The sequence below is a fragment of the Gallus gallus genome, chromosome 17 (assembly GCF_016699485.2).
Source record: "Gallus gallus isolate bGalGal1 chromosome 17, bGalGal1.mat.broiler.GRCg7b, whole genome shotgun sequence".
NCBI classification, from domain to species: Eukaryota; Metazoa; Chordata; class Aves; order Galliformes; family Phasianidae; genus Gallus; species Gallus gallus.
This window is the reverse complement of record NC_052548.1, coordinates 9,673,194-9,698,779: the sequence shown is the minus strand read 5'-3', so window position 1 is coordinate 9,698,779 and position 25,586 is coordinate 9,673,194. Positions and strand designations below refer to the sequence as shown.

Sequence of the window (25,586 nt, the reverse complement as noted above, 5' to 3'; positions counted from 1 at the left end):
GGTCCAAAGGAGTTTTTCAGAATAGCATTTGAGTTAAAGGAGGTCTCACTTCTTATTGATAGAATTATTTCTTTAAAGTCATGATACATGTTTTTTGGAGTGGTGTTGTGGTGCACATCAGGTGGGTGGGGGTTTCCTGCGCCCCTGTGGAGTGCTGGCTCCTCCCTGCCTTCCGTGTACGGAATCCCACCGCACTGAGCTGCCTTAAAAAGCACTGGTGGGATTTGTTTCAAGAATGAATACCCAGATTGCTGTTTTTGTATTGCTGGGTGAGATCTGTCTCAAAAATTACCTTGTCCTAGTTCTGTCTTCAATACCAAAAAATTGCTCCTGACATAACTATTTGTTAATGATTTAACAAACCCGGTAACGGTTGCAGCACAGGCTCAGCAATCTTGATGTTCCCCTTTGAAAGGTTTTTTATCTCCTTTCACGGCCTGTGTTTGGGAAAGAAAAATGCTGTCACTAACAATAACATATAGGTACACCACCTTCCTTCAGCAGCTCTCAGCACCAGGACAGGTATCAAACTAAGAACCTCCTTGTGTGTCTGAGCAGTGCTGAATGCAGAGAACAGCAGTGGATGACCCTTACAACTCCAGCCCTGGAATACATAGAAAACATCTGCGTGTGGAGGGCAAGGCGGGCACATGGGCAGCCCGGCCTCCACAGGAGCAGCGCCCATTGACTGTTGTGAGGGACAGAATGCCGCTGTTGATGCGGTGGGCTGGGTGCCTGCAGTCAGGTGTTGGTGCCTCTGTGTGGGGACTGCAGCCGGTTCCAGCCGGTTCTGGCGGGCTGTGGCTGGCTGCAGGGAGCAGGCGGTGCCTCAGGGAGTGCCATCGTTGGAAAGGCCTTCTAATTTCAGTTTAATGTCAGTAAAGTGAGTCTGAAGTTTAATTTAGCCTTTTTTTTTTTTCATGAATTCATTTTTTTTCATGAATTCTAATCAAGAATGGCACGGAATTCCATGGGCTGCCTCCAGAACAGCGCCCAGAGTTGGCGGCCTCTGTGTGGGAGAGAGGGCTGAAATGATGCTGTTGTCGTCCCGATGGTTCCATAGCAGTCATACCTGGGAGGGGCAGAATGGCAGAGTAATGATTTTAGAGCAGAAGACTTCAACCCTGAATTAATAATGTCCTTTTTTGTTATAACTGTTGCTGTGGTGAGAACTTTTTCTTTAGCTCTGTTTGTGATGCGAGAGTCACCTGCACTGGTGGTGTGATTCCAGGTTTCCGCTCTGAAGAACAGATTGAAGAAGGTTTCTACAACCACTGGAGATGGCGTTGCCAGAGCTTTTCTCAAGGCGCAGGCGTCTTTCTTCGGGAGCTACAGAAACGCACTGAAAATCGAACCTGTAAGTGGGGAAGAAGCCGGGATCTGTGAGGTTGGGGGGGGGGGGGGGAGGACTGACAGGAGTTCAAAGTGCATTACCCACTGACAGGTCAACTTTGTCTTCAGACAAAGAAATGCAACAAGCATCATCAGTCATATAGGGAGAAAACCTTTCGGGATAGGGATGAGAGTTACTTCCTTTAGAAGATAATAAAAGTAGAAGAAAGGTGATAAAAATTATTTCCTTAACGATCACAGGAAGCTATTGCACAGCTGACCATTTTCTCTCTCAGCAAAACCTCAGTATTCACTGTACTGTTTCTAAGAGCAGGAAAAGATTTGTTTCTTTTTATGTGATATATGCGTGAATTTGAAACAAATGTGAATTATGGAATCATGGGGTTTAAGAAGGTAGTAGAAATTAGTAAAGAAATTTTACTCTTACAGAAAAAGAGAATGTCTGGAGTTCTAACTGCTGACACTAAACGTTCTCATAGAGAAATTCAATCTCGTGCTTCTGGTTCAAAGCTGATCTGTAGTTAGCAATGATTCTGTGCCATCTGAGCGGGGGAAAGATTTTTCAGTACTTGATCCTCTGTTTTACTGCTTCTAGTGAGGCATCTGCTCCTGGCTTACTGCAAGTGCTTCGTGGACTTAAATACAAGTAATTCCAGCCAAATTCACTTATTACTATGTTTTGTGACATTTCTACGGGGTACATAGGAGGTTTCTATTAAAGTGTGTGTATTAGCTGATAGACAGAGTCAAGGTAGATGGTGTGATGAGCATTGAGGTATAATTTGTGAGATACATTCCAGAAATATGGGGAAATGGGGCAAATAAAAATACTAAATGTAGAGTGTTCTGCACAACACTTCCAAAAAGTGCCATATATATTCTGTTCCCATCCCTAAATCTAAATCAGGGGAAATTTAAGTGTGTGCAGTGACAAATCTTAGTGTGGTGGTTACAGGCTTATTTGGTCTACTGCTGTTTAGACCACTGGCTGCTTCAGAGGATGTTTCTAGAGGGGAAACCATACTCTTGCCTTAATGTCATCATCTCTCATCCACAAACATTTGGAGGTAGGGCAGAAAGTTGGTGGTACCTGCGGAGAGCTTGAATACCTTTTGGAGATGCTAAAACGCATTCTGAGTGTGAGTGGGGAGGGTAAATGAGGGGAATGAGGATGAAGGCTTGCTAGTTGAACAAAGGTGTATTTTGTGTTCTGCTTTTCCATGAAGACTATTTGTCTATGTGCCAGACATTTTTATTAGTACTTGCCAATCTGATTTTAGTCATTGTGTAAAAGAAAGGAAATTGGATGGCTAGCATAGTGTTTCTTGAGGTTGAAGATGTTTCTATTATTAAAATCTCATCATTTCTATTGTTTGTTTTACATGTTATTCTTAATGCCAAAGGCAAAAACTACTCGGTCTGAATTTTAGAGTCTCGTTATCACCATAAATAAGCATCTCTCCAAGAAGCCATGTTCAAGGTTCAAAAGGGACTTTTGAAATCAGTGTGATTCCTTCCACTTCTTACTTGGGGAAATGCATGTATGGTGTATGTGGGAGAAAAAAAATAAATAGTATCAACTTGGATGTGTGTAGTTGGGTGTAAGTATTGTGCTTTCAGAGGTGAAATAGTGGCAGATATTTGAATTGTTGTCCGTATAAATAACAAAGATGTCAGGGAGACTTCCCTTTATTTACACAGGCCGTCTTGTTCTCTGATGCTCCTCCCTGTAGTTGCCAGGCAACTCTGGGAATATTGGTGTGTGCTTTGCCTGGGTGTGTGTGAGATTATCTAGTTAAGGAATTCGTGAAGAAAAATAAAAATTTAAATTGCTTTTCTGGAAATACCATCTGGTATTTTGAAGGCTGAATGTTAAAGATGAACATTCCAAATTAGTTGACAATGGCACATCCCTAGAAATAGCAACTTCAAGGGACAGTTAACCTCAGGAAGTAGAAGAAATTTAGTTTGTGTGTGATTTCATCAAAGAAAACGCGTAAACATAATTGCGCAGATATATTATAAAATATAATTTTAAGGATCAAGAGGTGAAAATTTCAAAACATTATTTCCCAAGTCATTTTATACATTAAAAATCTGATTTCTGATTATAAATCTTAATATCATGTTCTATGTAAAAATAATTTGCAATAACTTCTTTCACATGCTGAACACATCAGGATCAGATGATCTTGGTTCTGTTTCCAGTTCTGCCACAGGTAGCTCGTAGGGTATTGAGTGGGTCACACAACTACTCTAAACTTCACTTCATTTTCAAGTATGCCAACAGTGAATGCAGTTACTGAGAAACTTTTGTTGCTGTTGGGAAAACCATGTTTCAAAGTTAACTCAAAGCTCTTGGAAAACTTCATATCAAGAGGATGCAGCAAAGCTGTACACAGTAGTCCATAGTGGAGCAAAATGATCAGAAAATGTACTCACTATGTTCACAAAAGAAAATGTGAATATAAAAGTAAATCATCATCACTGACAATTTGGAACTTAACCGACATCTTGCAGCTTAAAGCACTGTTTTCTGGTGTGGTGCACTTTGGATACTGCCCTGGAAATACCACTCTTTGCTATCATACAGTTCCATCTTCTGCACAGCAGTTATGTTCACTGTTACTTTTTGGTGGCTGAGTAGCTCAGTTTGCTGTGTTTGTGGGCTTTGTACAAACAGGTGTTCAGAGTGGTTACAGCACACAGTTGTGATCTTTGCAAAAGAAATGTGGGGTGATGGGAGTTTCTTGTTTGATAGTGGATGCAGCAGCTCTTTGGTTGCTGTCTACTGCCCTGTCAGTCTACAAAGTGGACGCCATTGCTTACTTGAAACAATTCAATGTCTGTTTGGAAACAATATTTTGGAATTGTTACTGATTTCAACAGTTGTAAATAAAATATTTTTGATATTTCTGAGACAAGTACAAAAACCGCAGGCAGACATAGCTGCTAAGAAAAGGACATAGTGTATCTTAGATATCTCCATTTTTTTTCTCTTGTTGTCTTCATGTCAGTGTAAATGTATGCCATAAGCAATACTGCCCGCAATGTAGTTTGTTGCATTTGCTGTCCCATAACTCAAGAAATCTGACTGTTCCTTTAAAATTATTGATCCTAATTCAATGAACGGATAGCTTTGCCTCCTTCCATAGTTTTTGTAAGGCAATTTCATTGCATAGACCGTCTCATCTGGTAGGAGTTGACTTTCTGGGACAAATGGTTTGAAGTTATTTTTCATTAGTCTGTGTAGGCCCGGAATGTGTCACACAGCAGACTTGCAGACTTTGCATTCGTAGTGTATTTAATTGTTAGGAGCTCTTACTCCGGAAACTTCTAATCCAAAGATTGTAATCTTATGTACTGTACATCCGAACCAGCACAAAGAAGGAATCACTGCTGCTGTGAACCTTCTGAGGAGTACAGTAGCTGTGACTTCCACACGAAAACACATATCCAGATAGTGCAAACTGCAACTGTGATCATAAATGTTGATGTAACATAATAACTGATTCATTTGTGTTTCCTACTGTGCATACATGTTTCTGGAAATTGCCTTAAGCCAGATTATGTGGAAGTATATCTCTTACATGTGGTGTACTTACATCTCCACAAACCTCTGTTGCTGTCAGGTGCAGTAAATCACTTTAGAAGTGGTGTGTTTACTTTGGCTGTATTGATGCAGGTTGTTAATGTTAAGGCCATTACTTAAATCTGTAGCAGTGATACCACTGTCAGCACTTGGTTCAACTGAGCGAATTTTTTTTTATTTCCTAATTCTTTGCCGTTTGTGGAGGGGATGTTTTTATCATACTGCGTTACCTTTAGGTTGTTTAGTACTTAGAAGTTGTGTGTATTGGTAACTGGGGGTGGAACAATGAGACCTGTTATTTGCGCCGCGGGTGCTGTCTGTGCACTTTGTTATGCTGACACCTAGCGGTTAGCAACAGCATTTCGTTGATCTTATTTCACTGATGATCTTTGTTAAGAAACGAACATCATCACACATGATGTAGGTAAGTTCACTGCCTAGATTCGCTAAAAGCAGTAGCAGGTCGGGTGTGATGCAGTACAGTGAATTGGTTTTAGGTTTGTCATGCCCGTATAAGTAACGTAAGCTACACGAGATGCTTTTTCACCCAGAACTCGTGTGGTAGCTCAGCAGCAGGCTCCAAGTGTGGCAGTCTTCTGAAATGACAAGCTTTGCTATGTGCTTTCTGGGTTATGTGGTCACTCCAGTAGATATTGCAACAGGCCTTATGTATCCCGAGTACAACTTATTTTGTTGCTGGAAGGTTTTGAGAAGTATTGTATAATCTAAACATTTCAGTTTCCGGATCTTTGTTACTTTTCTATTTTATTGCCATAAATACACTATAAGGTGAAAATGTATGTGCTTTTCTTGAGTGCTGCTACGTTTTAATGGATAATTAAGGAAATTATCCAAATAGATATCAGCAGCTATGTGCGGGTAGTTTTCTCTTCAACTTCACAGTTTTGATTTGATAATGCCTCATTACATGCAGACACTGCAGAATTTGGTATTTTCTTAATGACTCAGTATACGTGGCATGCTGAACTGAGAGAGATTTGTAATACAAGGTGAAATAAAGCAAATTGTTTTCTTTCTGGTCTACCTCTGAAGAAGCCTGTCTGTGCATGAGATTCTGGTGTTTGTATTTGAATCATGCTGCCCTGGTTTGTTTTTAAAGTTGATTATGGATTTATTAATGCAAATATTAGTGATGAACTCCGCCTTCCTTGTGAAACTGTTTCTTTCTTGTATTGTCAAACCTATTTAAATCTGATTTTGATGGAAATGAGAAGTATCTAGCATCTTTTACACTGGATTCATACAGTAGCAGTATATGTGTGGGTACTTGCAGTGTGTGCCAGTTTGTGGCTCTAACTTGTAACAAAATCTCTGAGGAGGTGAGATTAATACAGTTGCCATAGTTGTAGTGAGAACTGCAGTCAGTATTATTTGGCTTTTACTGTTTTTTTGAGCCCAACAAAATCCTTTATTGCTCTGCTCTCCTTGAGAGGCCCTTTTCTCTATCTGCAGATGAATTGGAATGAAGCAATAAGAGTGTTATCTGTTGAGTTTTGCACTCTTTCTAAACGAACCAAGTCTGAAAAGTGGGGAGGAAAAGAGCAAAGGAAACTGATTGTATTGTAAGTGAAATTATAATTTTATGTGAGCATTGTGAAATCAATGTCAAACTGGAAAAAAAAAAAAGTTTTAGCATCATGTGAAGCTTTAATTTATTTTTATGCCTTCATGATTAGTTAATCAGTATTACTCAGGTTTATCAGCCTGTCCAACCATTCCTTGTATAACTGAATAATTTCTGACTAATTTCAATTGTTCTAAATTGAATTGGTTTAAATTTAACTTAAATATTCTTTAGATACATCCATCTCAGGTTAAACAAAATCTCAGAGGACAAGGTAAGTGTACTTTTCCACTTCCATGCTTGCTGTGGACTCTCCTTGGTGCAGTTGGTGATTTATGAAGCAGACAACTGTGTGTTTAAGGCTTTATGAAACTCTTTGTAATCTTAATACGAAACTGTACCTATTGAAACTATATAACTCAGTTTTCAAACTGTTTTATCTGAATTATGTTGTATGTATGTATACATTACTGGCTTAATTCAGTTGTCCTTTCAAGTCCTGCTGATTTATATCTCAATTCTAAACAGAGGAGATAGTGTATTACTATTTTTTGTAATTGGAACTTCAATGCAAATTTTCTGTGAGCAATTGTGGGAAAAAGAAAAACAACAACGATGTGAATAGGAAAAATAAAATGTTTTCTCTTATAACGATAACATTTAATTCATTGTAAGGAAATGAGTCTTTTCAGTCTGTGGTTTTGTCATAGTTCCTCAGCAGTGTAAGGGCATCTGGAGGAAGTGCAGGACATTGGACTTTTGTAAGGATCGTGTAATAAAACAAAGGTATCTCTTGTATTGCATTTCCAACTTTCCTGCCTTGGTGCAGGAGTGTAGAGACATCCCTGGAGAGTTGTTCCGTGCCCTTGTTCTCTGCTGACAGTTTCTGTTATCCAGTCTGGTAAAGATAGCAGTCATATGTCTGCACTGCTGTGTATCCATGCCTCTGGAGCCGTGGGTTTCGATGGCACTTCCCTTTCCCTGTCTGCAGGGCATACAGCCTTCCTGGCCCTGCTTCCACCAGTGCCCCTGCAGCACACAGCATGAAGATGTTCTCCAGTTCTAATGTTGTGATGGTGTAAAGATTTCGCATTGTAAGATACTTCACGTGTTGTTGACTTACCAGTTGTAAGTAGGTATTAACTTTGATTCCATCCCTGTTACAAATTCCCTCCTTAGAATCTGGGTCAGTATCACAGTGAGGATTTTTCCATACTCTGAGGGTAGTTTGGTCGTCTTTTTTTTGTTTGTTTTTGCACCTCTTAGAATTTTATGCTTCTGGGAATCATAGGAATTACAATAACAAATTGCTACACATCAAAGCAGCAATGTGATGCTGTGGTATAAGGCCAGTGCATTATTTTATATCAGTCTCTTTCTCAGACAGGCACGGTCATTTCCTTTAGCAATTCCAGAGCCGTGAGATCCAAGTGGGACAGATGTCAGAAAAGGAGAATAGGTGTGTGATGCATCAACATGTGATGCAGAGTAAAGAAGCAAATGCCAGATTTGTCCGAATGGAAGTTATGTTGGAATATGTGTATGCAGGAGCCCAAAACGTGTGTGTTACATACTGGCGCATAATTCACTTTGGAAATGCTTTGTAGCATTTTATTCTTTATCTTCTGCGAAGTCTGCTTGTTGCCATGGTGATTGTTTTATATATATGATTTTTTTTTTTAAGTTACTCAGTGGAAGGGTAAATAGTTGTGGCAGTTCCTGGGAGCTGGAAACACCTCAGTTACTTCCGTATAACTACCACTCGTGTTACTATTTTTTTCCCTCCAGATATGAGTTTTAAAGATGTGCATTGTATGCAGAGCAGATGGATCCTTTTCACGAGAGCTGTCTTGGTGTGCTGGAGTCTTGTATAGGAGCATTTGTTCACAGGTAGAAAAGCCAATGAAGGAAGTGCACCGCTGATTATATTGTGTACAAACTGCTCAGAAAAAAAAACACTGCAGGGCAAACAGTGAGCAGAAGCATTTATAAAGTAAAGTACTTCCCTTTCAGTTTTGTTGTGATCCTTTTCAGACAGCATCTTTGTCCCATATAGTTTTGCATTTTTATTTTGCTTGCTGTCATGTCAGCTCACTGCTGTGTGGCTGCATAGACAGTCTGGTTGTGCCTATGTGATGGTAATTTCCCAATCTCATCCCGTTGGCTTTACTGATAGGAGTGCAAAGTGACAGAGTATAAAACCCAATTTTTTTTACATTATAAAAGTGGAGATAAATTGAATTCTTTTGTATTCTGGAATTGAGACTTTTTCCTTGTATGAAGACCTTGTGGTGATTTGTGAAAAAGCTTTTTTAGTTACTGGGGAAATATTGTTTTGTTTTGTTTCCGAGTAATTTGTATTTGCATTTCAGTCCTGCTGCTGTGTTCTATCAGCAATACTATTGCTGTAGACAGATTTCAGCCTTTGCTTGTGCTGTTTTATACCTTAAAAAGGCTTTTCTTCCCTTTAATAATACACTTACAGTTCTTCAAAATGCGTTTAATATTCTGCATCTTTTTTTATACATAAATATATGTAATGAAACTTGAAGGGATTATTAATAATATCTTGTATCAGTTTAAGGTAAGTACAATTTTTTTTTTATACCTTCCAAACTGAGATTAGGTACTGTGCTCTGCTGTTCTGCATACCACAGCAGGGGGAGGAATGACAAGAGAATTAAAAATCACTACGGTTCTGAATGAAAGGTAATAAAAAATTATATTTGAGAAAAGTTATCACAGCTCTGCTGAGAATGGCACAGAACATAGAAAAACTTAAACTTCCTTGAAGGGCATTTCTACCCTTGAACGTGTAGTCAAACTTTCCAGTCCACCATGTGTTACAGTGCAAAACCAGAAATGGTAGAATGGAAATGTGCACAAGGTAGGGATCATGTTCTGTGCATCTTAGGTGCACAAACACCAGCATCTGATGAAATTTTAAGTTTCTTTGAATGTGATTTTCTGAGACCTGACTTCACAAGACTGCTCTTGAGATTATCAGTGTTTGCCTGAACATGCTGACATTGAAGTTTCAGCTTGCTGGAACCTGTGAGCATGCTGAAGAAATGCGTTTGTGTTTTGTTGTATGAGTGACTTTGCAGCCTTCGCAGATGTTACACGTGCAGCCATCAGGCTGGGTGGGGTCGGGCTGGGGGTCTTCTGCCTTGGTGCTGAAGAAATAAAAGCATCTGTTCAAAAGCCCCACATCTTCCTATTACCAGGGAAAGTTGAAAAGTGAGGAGCAGAACCATGATATTTCAGCTTCACTGGGGGAGGATTTGTACATTGAGCTGATAAATTATTCCTCTGTGCCTTTCACACCTGATTCTCTGGCTTTTGTACTATTTTATACATTTGTTTTTGTTTCTCCTCAATTTGTTTCAAGCCTTTGTTAGTTTTTGTCTTACTTTTAGCCTTTGCTTTTATCGCATTTTCTCCTGATACTTTACTTATAATTGAGAGTGCACAGCCTCAGCAAGCAATGAAGCAGTGTGCAAATGCTGCCAGGCAGGAAAAGTTGAAGATATTTCCTGAACTAATAAAGCGCAGGGGACTTAGAGTAGAACAATGAAGCAAGTAAACAAATGCCAAGGATAAAATAACACAACCAGTGAATTCGGCTTCTGTGTAAGGCACTCAGTGTCTGTATGCTTCTTAATTGATCTGTGAATAAGACGTATTTTGTATTGGCAAAATAAAAAAAATCTAACAAAAAACAGAAAACACCCCCAACAAACCAAAACCACCAACAGAAAGCAACAAAACCCAATTCTGATTGGTAGAGGAAGAGGGGAACTGCATTCTCCCTGGTGTGAGCAACTGGATGGCTCAGCATCAGTGTAGCTTCCTGCGAAGGGAGTTGGCAGAAAAGGATTCCGATTTGCAAAGCAGTCTTCAGTAGCTGGCAAACTTGATGAAATCATGAAAAAAATTAGAATATTAAAACAGGCTAAGGGCAAACTAATAGCACTTAATAACCAAAAAATCATGCTGCTGTGGCCTGTACCATGCACATCAAGTTTTTGTAAGATTTGAAACATAAACTTGCAATACAAAAAGAGGTATTTAAGTAAAGTGAAGGGCAGTAATACAAAATTATTTGCAGTGATTTGCACAGGTAAGTGATAGAGCTCATTCAGTGAAAGCCTAAAAAGACACAGGTGTAAAGACAGAATGAGACATTTGTATGCATGACATTGTTGACAGTTGAGTGTGATTGATTTCCATGACAGACAGCATAGGAGACCTGATCTCATTCAGACTTGTACTTTAACTCAGCATCACATTAAGGTATTCTGATGGTGCCCTGGGGCTCAGCAGAATCACGTGTGAATGAAGCCTCAGTAGTGCTCATGCTGTCATCTTGGCTCTGCAGTCCTGGGGAGGGATGGGCGCATTGCTGTCCGGGGTATTCGTCTGGGATTCATCACTTGCTTAAGGCTTCTGGAAGGGAAGATGCAGAAGGGGACTAGGCCTCTTTTTTGGTTTGGCTTGTGCATATTGTCAGAGAACTAGGCAACCTTTTCCCCAAAAATGTTGGTTTTTGTTATGGACAGAGCATTAATGAAAGATAAACTCTGGCTTATAGCCAGGAAGCTGTATGGGCAGAAATCATGTCAACGGTGAGGACCTCTTTCTTCTTTCCATATCTTAACTGTAAACCCTGCAGAGGGCTGTGCTGTTCTTTAAAAACTGAACAACTTCAGTCTAGTAACACAGCAAATGAAAAGGTTTCTTCATATTTTTTGTAATTTGATTCATTGTTGTTCTGTTCCTTTCATTCAATGATGAGTAACTTTTGGCAATGACAGATATTCTATTGTGACTGAAATATGCATTATGTAAGTTGTAGCTTTACTTGGTATTTAAATACACTGTGTATGTACAGTGTGCAAGATTTATGCAGAGCACAGCTGGAGGTATTCTGCTCAGAATTCCTATGGCTTAAAATGTCTCTTTCAAGTTTGAAAATGTGTTGTGAAGTAGCTACCATTATGATAATTGGAAGTTCAGCTTCTCTGTCTTGCCTCTATTATTTTTTTGAATATAATTAACACATCACACACACTTCACCTGGTCTCTCCTCATTTACCTCTGACACTTCCTTGATATTTATTTAGACACATGTGGTGTTTTTGCTTTGAACTCAATAGTTGGTATATTCACTAGATTTTATTATTATTTTTTTTAATAAACATTTTTCTTGTTTAAGAATATACAATTAGTTTATGTTGTTAGAGAAAAGTATACATACTGATGTCAATTTATGTCTTTTACTTATTTGTTAGATCATCAGGATGTAAATCGTATAAAGATTGTAGAGATAACTGTGATAACTTTCCAATGAAAATACCTGCTGAGGAGTTGCAGAGCAGCTCAGCTCATTGTAGTTTTCATGAGGGAGCAGTACCGAGATGTGCAAAAAGTCATCTAGAGAAAAATGTATGGCTGTCAACACTAAATGTTAAAGAAATATATGAATTATACATGTAATTTCAGATTGTTGTATTTTCTTTAGGGTAACATAAATACAAAGCACAGAACTCAGTGATTTCTTTAAATTAAGCTTTATTCTGTCACATTCAGCTACACTGCTTTTATCACTGAGAGCAGAAGTAAGGCAGCACATTTGTTTGAAAAATTGAGAAAATTTCTTGAACTGGACTCAGTAAAATAGTATTGGCATAGTTTTTGTTTTTTAAATAATTGACATATCTTGCTGTAGTTTATAATTTGTATATCACTATTAGCAATTTAACCTCAGTATCCTCCAAAATGCAAGCTGGGAATTGCATGAAACAGTTCTTAAAATCTCGGAAAAGAGGAAGAGTCTGTCTTTGACAGATCAGATTTTAGTGATAAGAAAATATCATAGTGCTGTATTTAATTTGTGGAATTGGATTCACAGGGGGGTTTATTATTTTAGGAACATTCCCAAGGCTTAGAGGTTTCATAAGAAATAAATCCAAAACGGTCTATATTTGATCCTCATGATGAAACGGAAATTTTGGATTGTTGCATTAATTTTTGCATCAGTTTGGAATGAATTGGCTGTGTTTCTGTAGAGTTCCTATTCACTTTCCATTCTTGTGATTACTGCTTTCTGGAATATTTGCAATAACTGTGTTACTGACCATGCCCGATATTTGTAAATTAGTGTAATCTAGGAAAAAGTTATCATCTACTGAATAAGAATTCATTGCTTTGTTTTAAATTTGTATTTAAACAAGCATGATCAACTCGAGGCTTTTCAGGAAAGAAATGGAAAGTACGCTGTGCGTTGGAATGAGTTTGTATCTGCAGTGAGTTTTTGTTCTTGTAAGAGGTTTGCCTCTCAGTTCTTGTCTATTGCAGGCCTTCCTTGTTTCCTGCAGCACTGCTAAGATATAAAGCGTATATCCACACAGTGTAAGGCATTTTGAAATGTTGTCTGGGATAGAAGATGTGTGGTTGTGACAGAAGACAAGAATGAGGTGTGCTGGTTGCCTCACTGCAATGAGCACTGTGGGGAGATCTGTTGTTCTACAGCTGCATCTTTGCTGGGCTGCTTAGGGAAGGGCATGATGCAGGTGTCATTAAAACAGGGCATTTATAATGGACACTTCTATCACAAGAATGCAAAGGGAAATCAGTATTTTCTTTTGAGAAACCTTTGGCTTGGACTTCCAGGTTTTGAAATGCATATTTAAAATGATCTCTGTGAAAAACCACTTTTTTTTTTTTTAAATGAAATCATTCTGTGATAAAATATTTCAAGTACTGGCTAAGCTGTAAAGCTTAGGGCTGATAAACAAAGCATCTGAAGCCAAATGGCCCTGTAGCTAACCCCAATTAAAATAAAGATTTCATTGCGCTCTGTCCTGACAGAGAGGGAACATATTGTTGCCTTTAAGGGAGTTTGGTTTAGTTAATGAAAGAATTTATTTCATTTTTTTCAAATACAGAACCTAATTAAATAAGTTTCAACTTGACTTGTAGTTGAGGACATTTTAACTCCTCAAAGGTTACTTCTGTGTCCCTAGCGTAGCTCCCATTTGAATAAATTCCAAAATAGCACTTAGTTACATGATTTGTATAGTAAGAAATGTTATTGTATATCTTGTGTGAGGGCCATATGCCTGTTCTATATATACATACATAGATGTTGTTCATTCTAAAATTAAAAGGCTTGTTACTGATGTTGCTCTCTTGAAGCATTCTATTTAGCATTAAGTATTACTCAGATAGTAAGTTATACAACATGAAGTCTTAACAGCGATGCAGAGGCGAGGATGGCAAGTCTTTGCTGTGAATACACTTTAAAAGCTCTGAAGGGTGTACAGACGTTGCTTAGCATTGCTATTCACTGAAAATCAAAGATTTATCAAATAATTATTTTTGGTAAAGTTCTCAGAGCTGTGGTTAAAAGCTTTGTCTCTGGAACGTTTGTTCTGGTGAAAATGAAAGCAATTTGTAGGAATTACAAATAGGATTAATTTGCCTTTCTTAAGGATCTGTCTGTATTTGTATAGTGAGGTTCATCCTGCGCTTGTCAACCAAATTCTGCACTAAAAATATAAGAAATAAAGAGCACTGTTCTCAGAGATGCTTTTCTTCTTACATGTACAAGTATTTTATACTCAACACTGGAAGGCAGTCAAAAAAATGACCTTACCTTATGTACCTTACTTACTGGTCTGAAAGCTAGTAACTGAGTTACTGATGTGTCCCTTGTACTGGAATCTAGTGAGAATGGTTAGTTTTTATTGGGTGATGGTGAGTAAAGCTCTTTGGATGTGCTCTTGATAACTTTTCCAGTGTATTAACTGTAATTAAAAGTAAATAAATTTAAAAAGTTAATAAATTTAAAAATAAATTTAATTAAATTTATTAATTAAAGTTTAATAAATTAAAAATTTTTTTAAAAAACCCTGTAATTAAAATTGCACCCAACCAGCAATATTCATACAGTGCTGGGTTCTTTTAAATTAGTTCTGACAGAAGCTGAACCCAGGCAATGAAGTGCATGTAAATAAGTTCAGGTAAATAATTTTTGGTTGTAACACATATGTAAATATTTTCCCCAAAAAGCATTACATCTAGCCAGAGTTCCAGATATCATACCTGCACTAAACATGATGTTTCCTATTAATCATTTTGCCACATCTTATGTTGTGCTCAGTTTTAATTAAATTGGAATCACTCTTTTGCAATCATAACTGATGTGAATGTTTTTCAAAGTCTACCATACCTACAGGACATTTCCCCTACATCTTTTTCTTCTTGTTTTTCATCTTGTCCAAATGCTGTTCTTGAGAAGTTTTTGGTGATGTGTGAGGGAGAAAATGATACAGCAATTTGACTGGCAAGTACTCAGACAGAAGAAATCAATTGCGCCTTGTATTCTGTTGGACTGCTGATTACAGTAGCCATATAAGAAGCCTTAAAAACCTGTGTATTTGATAAGGATTATGGGATTTAGTTGATTTTACTTATGTTCAGTGTAATGAATACAATGAGTATCCCATGTTTAGTTTTCAACATGCAGATACTGAATCTCTGAATATAAAAGCTAATTTTGTGCCACTGCAACCTGTAGTTCTTGCTTTTCTGCCTTTAAGGGTGTTGTATTCACACACATTAGACACATTTTACTTTGATATCCTGGAGTCTAAAAAGTCACTTTTCATGCTTAAAAAGTTCAAAACAGTGTTAGAACATCAGTCCTTATCATTGCATAGGAAGCTCTGTAGTATTAATTGGTTGTCAGATCCCTAAGAAATAATGGATTAATGCACTCGATCATAATGCCCTGTTTAGAAGTTGAAGTTTGCTGATGTCCCCAGCCTCTCCATTTAACACAATTACAGATATGCTTTCAGGACGTTTGAGTGGATTGCATTTCATTAATATGATTTGAGCAGACAACGCTAAGTTGCTGTTGGGCCTTCTCTGACAGCTAATTACTGAAATGAAGTGTGTAAATGACTAAGAAACAATGGAGCACTTGTCAGAAACATTAAAACAATGCAGAAATAGTGCCAAATGCTAGAGTCACTCTGTATGTTTTTTTCCGGCCCTGAAGAGCAAGCCTGGGACATGCGTCGCTGTGGTGGCCAGTTAGACCTTGGGGAAACAAAGTTTGTCGTCACTGACAAAAACACAGTATTCTTAGATTGTTGTATGGTTGTATTTCTGCTCTTTAATTCATGCACTAGCACATACTTAGCAGATTAACACACCGACTTTTTGCTTACAGGCGTCATTTTTGCACATTTTCCCCATAAAGTGCCTAATCTAATTATTTAAATATTGGAGATTCTGTGCACATCAGCCAGTTTTGTACTTTTATTTGCAGGAAAGGGTCTCCCTGACAAGTTGGAGAAAGTGGATAGGGAGTGATTTTGTTTATTCCCCTATGAAAAACAACAGGGCAAACCAAGGAGGGTTTGTAACAGGGAAGGTCTGAAGCAAGCAGAGTGCCTTCTCTTTGTACAATAGGTAGCAGACCTGCGGGGTGAACCTTAGGGCACGATACTGAGGAACTTTGTATCAGCTTTAGGGGACATTGGAGAGAGGCCTCTGTTTGGGTTTGTTTAATACACAGGCGACAGGAGACTCCATTAATTTCTTCAGATAGTAGAGAAATAACATCCAGGATTTCTACCTTCCTGGTCTGGTCTAAATATCTGATTGTGACTCCACTGGAGACAGATAACCAGGGAGACAGCCTCTTCATGTGATCGGTTATGGCATTTCTTTACTAAAACTGTGATTTTCTTTTTTTTTTTTTTTTTCCTCTTTATCCTAAATTTGGGAATCAACCATGAGAAATGCCATTGCTTGAGTATTATGTAACTTGTTAGAAAGAAAAAGCAACAACTTGTTGCTGACACAGTGGATGAGGCTCTGTCATCCCAGCTGTCCCAGCTCCCTGTGGTACAGTCAGGTACTTTGATAACAGGTTTGTTTCAGAAGATGTTATGGTTCTGTTTAAGAAATGGTGTTGCACCTTTGGTCTTGAGTACTTGTATACTTTCTCAAAGCTTCTTGTATACCCGTCCTTTTGGAGTATAAGAAGCTAAAGCCACAGTGCCTTCAGTACTGGGGAACAGGCTTATCTCAAGGCTTTTGTTAATCCTTTATTACACAATATATTCTTGTCTTTATTTATATACCTGCAGAATTATTAAAAGCAGTGTACTGCAGGTTACAAAGTACTTTTGTCCTACTATTCAAGTGATTTCTGCATTGTTATAAGAGAAAGTGCTGGTTATTATTGAGGTATTTTTTTATGCATTCTGAGAACAGCCTTGGATTACCAGTGTCTGTTATTTTGATGTGTTCAGCCATACCCTGATTGATAATGAGAGCTTTTGCCACCTGTGAGCAGCTGCCATAATTTAATCTGTGCAGCTCAGAGTCCACAGGTAATATGAAGACAAGGGAGTTCATATTAAATACGCTGCAGCCATTATGACCTCGGTGATACTTGCATGTTCTCTGGTTTTGCAAGGGATTTTTCTTTCCAATCCTTAACCATTTCAGTTAGTAAAGGCAAATAGAATAAACGGAGTGGTTTTCTACATTCCATTGACAACGAGAGTCGACCATTACCTCGATGGTAATCACTTTTGCAATCTGGTGACCTATTCAAAGTTACAGCTTAGTTTTTTAGTAGGGAAATGCACCCTTTAAACTATATAGCTTTCCTTGAGAACTCAAGACTTGTAAGTAATATGCTTCTTGGTTTAATATTCTTTCAAGAGCAATTCAGGGATCTGCTAAGGCGAGTTACTGCAAACATAATAAATGTAATAGATGTGACAATGTATGTAGTACAGGTATTCAGGTGCATAGTGCAGTGCTAGTGGTGACCTTTCAGGGGCATTGTTACAATGTGTAGCATGATTTACTTTATTTCAGTTAGTAATGTCTCCAGGTTCTCCTTGAGAAGGATTCCTTAAGATTTTCTTCCTATTTGCAAGTTTTGTGTTATTAGGTATTTGAAGTTTCTCCATGGCCAGTACCACAGCTGGACATACTGGCAATTGGGTCCTGTTGCAGCAGAAAGGGAAAGACACGTTTTACTGATAGCGATTAGGCAGGCTCCCATTCTTAAGTTAAAATGTTGAATGTCTATCTAGACCTAGTTCTTATCCCTCTTACCAATGCTAATCCTTTCTGTGCATGGTACAAGCTGCTGATAAAAGGTTGCGAGGAAGCCAGTGGTTTTGAAGGGATGCTGTGATTCGGAGGCTTGAAGCATTCCAGAAGATGGAGTAAGGAGCGCTTGCAAAGCATTGCAGTGTTTTGATTACCATTGCTTGCAGTAATAGAACAGCATATTTTTCTGATACACAGAAAAGATTGTATTAGCAAAAATATTCATTGCTATTTACTATAGATGAAAATGATTCTATGTAAATTTTATTTAAATATAAACTTCATAAAGTTACCAAACTATAAGGAACAACAACTCATCAGTTTTTTTCTTGTCAGCATTTTTCAGTGCATTATTCAGTGTATTCAATGTATGTACGTTTTTCCGTGTATTGCAGGGAGTGGAGGTGCTCTGCCAGAGAGATTCCAGGTAAAGAGGACGCAAGGATACACAATTTAGTAGAATGCTTTTTGAGGGGAATTAATGTAAACTGCCCTGCAAGTTCTGGGAGTGGAAATCATGTGGATACCAGGAAGTAAAAAAAAAAAAAAAAACCTTTCTAAAAACCCTGTGATCAAGTAGTAAAATAATTGCAATGAAAAATACTCTGATGTTTTTGAATTTGAATCTAAGAATTTTTGATTTTTGCAGGCTGATTCAAACTGGAGCAAAAAAGGACAGCAGTAGGTTGCCTGGAAGGAGCCTGTTTGGCCTGTTCAACTCAAGCGTTCACGCTGAGGTGCTGCAATACTTTGCCATGCTTAGAATTCATTTTGCAAAAACAAGTTCCAGACTGAGCTCTGCTTTCATGTATTCTCTCTCCGTGGAAATTATGTCCTTTTTCTCATTTCAAATTAGATGAGTACAACGAAATCCTTATTTTACATATTTATTAACAAGGCTGTCATCCCTGTGGTATTGTAACTTCACTGCTTTGTGCAAAGAAATTACACAGAGAACTTGCAAACATTGAGGAGGTTTGTGATCACTCTTTTTCAAGCACTGTTGCTCTTATCTGTGTTGTTCATGCACATTGCTTCACCAACCAGTATTTTCTAGAGCTCCTTCCATATACTGTTGATATTACTTCTTTTAATTCAGAGATTAACTGCATTATAGACCTCATGTAAAGTTCAGATCTGTGCGGATATTCATTGTTAGTAACCTAATGTGTGAAGAAATGATGTTGAGTCTATTTTCTGGCTTGGCAAGCATTAAGAGAATTGTTAGCATCACCAAAAAGTATTTGGTCAGGTACTCAGGTGCTGGAAATTTTCTTAGCAACATTGGTCACCTAGGAACATGATCATCTGCTGTTCTGGGGTGGAGATTACAAAGCTTAATGATTAGCTTCTATAAGCTGCAGCTGATGCCAGACTCTACCCCCTTTACACCTAATTAGCCTCATTAATGAGCTCTTCTGCTCTCCGTAGAGAGGGCTTCCTCCTTGGAATAGGAGGCAGAAATACCTCACCCAGGTAGATGTGCTGAAACCTTTAATTATTGCTCACACCTGCAAAGCCCCGTGTCTCTGAAAGCAATGTTGTTTAGCTGAAATTGTGCTTGTTTACAATGACCACGCTACAAAGTATTAACTCTTTAGCACCATAGGAGTTGTTTCTAAGCTTTAAAAGTATTAATGTAGAGTAGAAATCTAAGTGAGCAAAGATGTTATACTTACTAAAATTGGGTGTGTGGGGGAGAGGAGAGGAACATGTGACAAGAAGTGTTTTTTTTAAAGTTCCTGAGTATTTATTTTGCTTAACCATGAAAAATGAGTTTGAACTGCTGTTGAATGTGAAATCTTGCATTACTTGAACTAAAACACAGTTAGACCACTTTCATTCCATGGATGTCCAACTTTTGCAGGTGGAGAAATATAATTTTATAGTGCTAAGAATGAAACAGGGAAAAGAGCATGAATAGAAATCAGTCAGTTTGGCAGACAGTGACTCGCATCAGAGTCTTTGAGCTTTGAGGATACCATAGGAATGGACTTCATGATTAGCTCTTCTCAGGAATATGCAGAACAAAATTAAGTTTTGCTCTGCTTAGAACTGCATTGGGCCTCACAGAGCATGTCGTCCTGCGATGTGTGAGCTGCAGAAATTCATGTGTTGTTTCATAAATGTGATTTGAAGTGAATGCCAACATAAAGCATCGTAATGAAAGATCCTGCAAATATTTGGATAATGTTTTGTCAGTTGTTAGTCCTACTTATAACTGGCATTCATGGCATCAAAGTCTGTGGAGCTTTCTTGACAGAAACCCCTGCAGGCCTAGTTGTGTTCCCTAGGTGAGAAGACCTGAGGTTGTGGGGCAGGTGAGAAGGACTTGTACAAAATACAATTAACATTGAGGGTGTGTGGGCCTGGAGGGGAGCCCTGGCCTGGCAGGCAGCTGCCCAGCTGCTCTCTGTCAGAACAGGTTAGCAGTGCGGCCAGGCCCTGCTTGCTGCCGGGCACTGCACAGCCGTCTCCAGGACAGCTCTGGGAGCTGTGTGGATGCTGCGTGCCTGGCCAGATGTGTCTCTGCACAGGTGGTCTAATTAGGTGGCAGCTTTCCCTTCAAAAAAGACTTCAGAAATTTTGTGTTGTTTCCATGTCAAAAATATGTAGCTGAAATAATGAGAGCTGGGAGAGGTAATGTGGCCAAACAGTAAATAATGCCACTTGCCACAGAGCTGGGCTTCAGCTTGCACAAGCTGCATACTTAGAATAATGGAGAGCAGATTCCCTTTGGCTGCTTCGTTGTGGATTGAGCAAACCCTGGGGGACAAAGGTGGTGATAAGATAAATCTTTTGATGCAGCCTTCTCTTTCTTAACATGTTGGAAGCCGTCCGACGACTGGGACAGACAGCACGTCCTGCACTCAGCACTTGCAGTCTGCAGCACTCAGCTCTGAGGCTGGATTTTTTTTTCCCAACTATTTGAATAAAAACTGCAGAAAGTGAACTGTAGAGGAGACCCTGGGGAAACAAAATCAAACCTAATTAAAAAAAAAAAATGGATCTTCAACCTGTTGTAAAGGGAAGGGCTTCATTCAGTGCAAATCATAGAGCAGCTCTTAAAAGTAAAGGAAAAGGAACACGCTTCTGGTGATTGCACCAACGTGGCTGTTTCTGTAAGCTTGGTGCATTCCCTCGTGGTTAAGTCACAGCCTTACTTTGACAAACCAAGAGTAAGTAAGTGGTGAAAGGAAAACAAAAGAATTCTCCTCAAGTACTTTTAAAGGGAACTCTTTACTTCGCTCTCTTCCACCTGTGAGGAGAAACATCTTGAGCTCATGTGGACTTGGTGTCTTCATTCTTTCCAGACCATTTTGTGCAGACGTGGAGTGCAGCGGTAGTGTGCAGCAATCACTGCAGTGTGAGTGGCTGCGGTCTGGCAGGAATTGAGGTCTGGCTGATCCAAAGAGCAGGCGATAGTGCATCTTTAAGAGTAGTGACTGAAATTAAGGGTTTATAATCCATCATGTGGTAACTAATGCAGCAAGTGTGCATGTGCATGCGTTCATATGTTAATGACTGATCACTTAGGTTTCCCCAGAGACTGTTGCAGGACTAGAACAGAAAGGAATGAAACCTTTTCCAGAGCTCCTAATGCAGTCTGAAGTGACTGCTTTTCTGGCTGGTTTTCGTGGCAGTAGCTGAGGTTGCCACACCAAATTAGCAGGTGGTGTAACATGATGACAAATCAAACCTCAGTGAGTTCTGTTACAGTAATAGCACTGACTGCCAGATGCTATTGAAAGGAGGTGATGTATATCGTGTTATCTCATCTCGTGTGCATTAGTGTATTGCCAGAGACTAGCTCTCAGTGAAAATGTAAAGTTCAATTCCATTTATTTATAAGGTTGTTTTTTTGTTGCTGTTACTGAAGTAGGATTTTTATTACCTACCTTTGTGACTAAAACTTCTCCTTTACCCTGCATTACTGAAGTTTAAAACCTGGTTATTTCCCTTTTGCATCTTATCTACGTGTTAAGATATTTCTATCTTCAGTGTGGTTTCAGGGATCATTGTACAACACAATCAAATGCATCGGTGCAACACATTTGCAGTGCTTTTTAATGGGTGAATCTTGGAAGCTTCATTGTTTTGGATAATTGTTGGGTTTTTTTTATGTATCTAAGGAATCAAAAGAATCCGTTGTTGTGATTTGTCACCTCTGGACTCCTTATTTATGAACACTCTTTGTTTATGGCCAGTCATTCATGATTTTTGCAGAGATTTCTTTATTCCTTTTAACAATATGTTGAATTTTAATAAGCAGAACAAAGAAAAGGTCATCAGGCATCTCTTGGGAAATACTTTGTGTAGACTGACTTCTATATTTTGTCATATAAAATAACTCATAGAAAGAATTGCTCTGCAATTTTTCTCCTTTTTGTGTTGTTACTAATGCACTACAATAGCTAAAATAGAAAAAGGCTTTTTTCATTATAGGGAATTGATAGCCACTTTGCATGCAGAACATACTAGCTTCAATGGGAGTGCTGCTCATGGAGTGATTGCAGAACTAGGCCCTGAAATTACCTTGCCAGCTAATGATAAAATCGCATGCAGGCCACAGGGGTTTTTGTGGAATAAATATAAGAGTTGAACAATATACAGTACACATTATACCAGTAATTTAAAGCATATCCAGGACAAAGAGAGAGTTCCCGGTGCAGGCAGCATCATAGAGATTTGCTGTATCTGATAAAGATTAGGTTTCTCAGCTCATAATACCATACTATTACTTTTCTTTTGTTAGTCTTTCAACACCTACACTCGTGCATTGACACAATATCAAGTAGGAAGAGGAAGAATAGCTTTATATTTAAGGTACTGAACAGGGATTAAAGAAATTTTGGTTCTTTTTCCTGCCTCTGCCAGAGACTTTTGTGACCATGTAAAAGTTGCTTATTATTTTCTTGCCTCTATTCATGATCTGTGAAATAGTGATATATATATATTTATTTTTTATTTTTTATTTTTTGTATTTTTGTCTCCCTCTTTCCTTCCTCCTCCTCCCTCCCAGCCCTAAATGCATTATTACTGGCTTCTTTGCACTTTGTCTTCCAGGGCTCTTGCTTGAGCTCTGGAGGCATGAGGCTGTATTAGTAGTTTGGTGAGAGAACAGCTGGCCTGTGTGGATGATTCAGATATCAGAGCAGACAAACTCCTGTAAGAAAACAGTTTGTCTGTCACAGGAAAGTAGTTTTCAAATGTGTGGATACGTTCTTGGCCTAAGAAGAAAATGCCAGCTATCAGAAGGAATTAAAAAGGGTTAAAAGAAAAAGCAAAAATGTCACTGTGTGATTCAGTTGTTTTCCAGTGACGCTTTTTTTGTTAGTTTCATCTTTCATTGGAAGTTTTTGTGCAAAGTTTGTCTGATCCCTTAATGATGCAGGAAGTTACGGGCTGAAATAATTTGTAAAGGAGGTAGTGTTGAACTCTGCTGTCTTTGTCAGTATCTGAACTGTTTCTCCTCAGTGCTGTAAAGCAATTAAATCTTATTTTGTATTCTTTCTTACAAAGGTTTCGTAGCGACTTTAATACGGCTAAGGTTTTTGGATCTGAAGGCATTTTGGTTTTTGTAGAATTAATTACAGCTTAGTGATGCATCATCATCATCATGTTAGCAAAGGCATAGAACAAGCACTTGTGTCCACAGAATTATGTTTTTACATTCAAAGTTGAATAGTGGATTTGAATTTGTTTCATCCTAGCTGGCAGCCTGCTGGTAAACAGTAAAGTGGCTGTAGGATGCAGATCTGTGTCCTTTCTGGGGACACTTCTGTTTTATTTGAATTTTGATCAAGAATGGATTTGTTGGTATGAATCTGCTTCTGTCTGCAGTCAGAGACCCGGCTGGTGTCTAGTTTTGTACAGGGAATTACATGAGCCTTGAGAATGCTTACAAGGTAAAATTCTGAAATTTGCTTAGTTCGGGTCTGTATGTGTGTGTACCTGGTTACTGCTGTGTGTTTGTTTTTGTTGTGTAAGCATTAAACAAAAAGAAAAGAACCGCCTCTATATTCCTTCAGATTCTTCTGATTTCTGTTTTTTAGTGCAGAGTGGATTCTGCTTTGTAGTACAATCAGAAGAATCTCATGTGCCTGTTTAATCCAGTCCAAGCTAGGAGCGCCATGCCATTTCTCACTGCCCCTCGTGAGGTGTCTGAGGTCCACATTAAAAAGAAGGCTCCCGAACACTGTGATGGTGCCTCTGTCACTCCCACAGCTTGCTGCCCATGCCTGTACCTATGAACCATGGCACAGGTGTAAGGAAAGTTTAGATATATGACATTCTGAAGGCAATGTTGATGTGGTTGAATGTTATGATTGATATCAGTGATTTGCCTGACTTGCAGTCATTCTCCCTTTTATTTGTCCTTCAATGTTATAATTACAGGAGTTCTAAGACCATGCGCCAAAAAAATGACAGCAGTCAGAGAGAAATTTCCATTCACTAGCACCTGCAAGAGAATTTAGGGAAATGTACCATTTTGTTTGATACTTTTAATAGATGATTTAATAAGATTTGCAGTACATATGTTGTAAATACTGTCTTTTTTTTTTTTTATATAAGTAAGAAAAAAGTTCACTCTTGGTGTATCTTTAGCCATAGCGGTTTTCTACTCTGAGGAACATGATAAGAAGTCCAAAACTGGACTGATGATGGAAACAGACATTTACATGAGACAGTAAGTGTTTGAGGAGTACAGTCTGGATTGGTAAATACATGATTTTGAATTACTTTTCAGGGTTACCCTTAGAAATCCTAATTTATCACCTGGTAAACTGATTTCTTTTTGAACTGTCTTAATTTACTTTTCTTTAGAAGAAGTCTGGTCAAATCTCTGAGCATGTGATTTCTTTGTTCCTGAGCAGCATCTTGAAATGCTAATAAAGCTGTGTACCATTTGCTTAATGAAGAGTGTTTGATCTATGCTTTCTTGATTCCATTATGACTGAGGCAGATGCAAAGAGCTTTCTTGTGCTGAATGTATGTACTAGTTATGGGGAGGTTATTTGTCATTGCAAATGCAGGCTGAATGAGGCAGTGTCCTCTCAGGTGTCCGTCACCAATTTCAGATTTGCTTTATGGAATCCTGCTGTCTGACTGATCATCCTTCTTCAGCTGTGACGAGCTAATCTTTCCTTGACATCGTAATCACAATTCTTGAAAGGTCTGGAGAGCAGTGGCTTGCCTTTGGTCTCTGTTGTATCTGACACTGACATATATATCCAGATCGGTGAGATTGTTCTCATATCTTTAGTTTCCTTATGAGTCTGGATGGAATTAAGAATGATTATTCCTAGAATATCTCTACAGGCTTTACTTTGTCACCTGCCGCATAACCAATTTTAGTAAAGGATGTGGTTATTTGCAACATCTAATTGGTAATGCAACAGTGATATATGGATCTCTTACACATCGTTGTTCTTGCTGTATGTTTGGGTTTTGGCTGCGTGGTGTACTGACACCAGTCTTGCAGCTTGCAGACTGTCAGACCGTCAACGCGTTCTGCACCTTTAAATTCCATCCACATTTTTTTCATTTCGTGGGTAGTATTCAGAGCAGCTTTAATGGCTTGTGTATTTATTAGAGAGGTTTTGAAAGAGCACCTACGTGGTTTAAAGGCATGCATACAGCAGCACAAAATTCATTACCCTGCACCACATGCTGACCATGATAATGCGGAGGAGATTGCATGCCTCTTCCATGGCGTAACTTTAGGGTTTTCTAAACAAAGTCTTCAGTATCTTTATTTGTTTTTTTTTTTTGTTGTTGTTTTTTTTAACCCATAGAATTATTTTTTTTGAAATCTTTTCTTGTCCAAGAGCAAAGAACTGTCCTTTTTATCTTTGTGTGCTCTCCAGCAGGTGCATGGTGGCCTTGAAGCCCCATTGTCCC

General features: G+C 38.6%; 1 protein-coding gene across 16 annotated transcripts in view; it reads left to right on the top strand.

The window, feature by feature from the left end:
• Positions 1 to 25,586, top strand: part of DENND1A (DENN domain containing 1A) — a 177,198-nt gene that overhangs the window by 107,576 nt on the left and 44,036 nt on the right. For all 16 annotated transcript variants that reach the window (NM_001396590.1, NM_001396589.1, XM_040649134.2 and 13 more), the window contains one exon: positions 1,232 to 1,357. In NM_001396590.1, the coding sequence (NP_001383519.1) occupies positions 1,232 to 1,357 (126 nt within the window). The remainder of the gene's footprint in view (positions 1 to 1,231; positions 1,358 to 25,586) is intronic.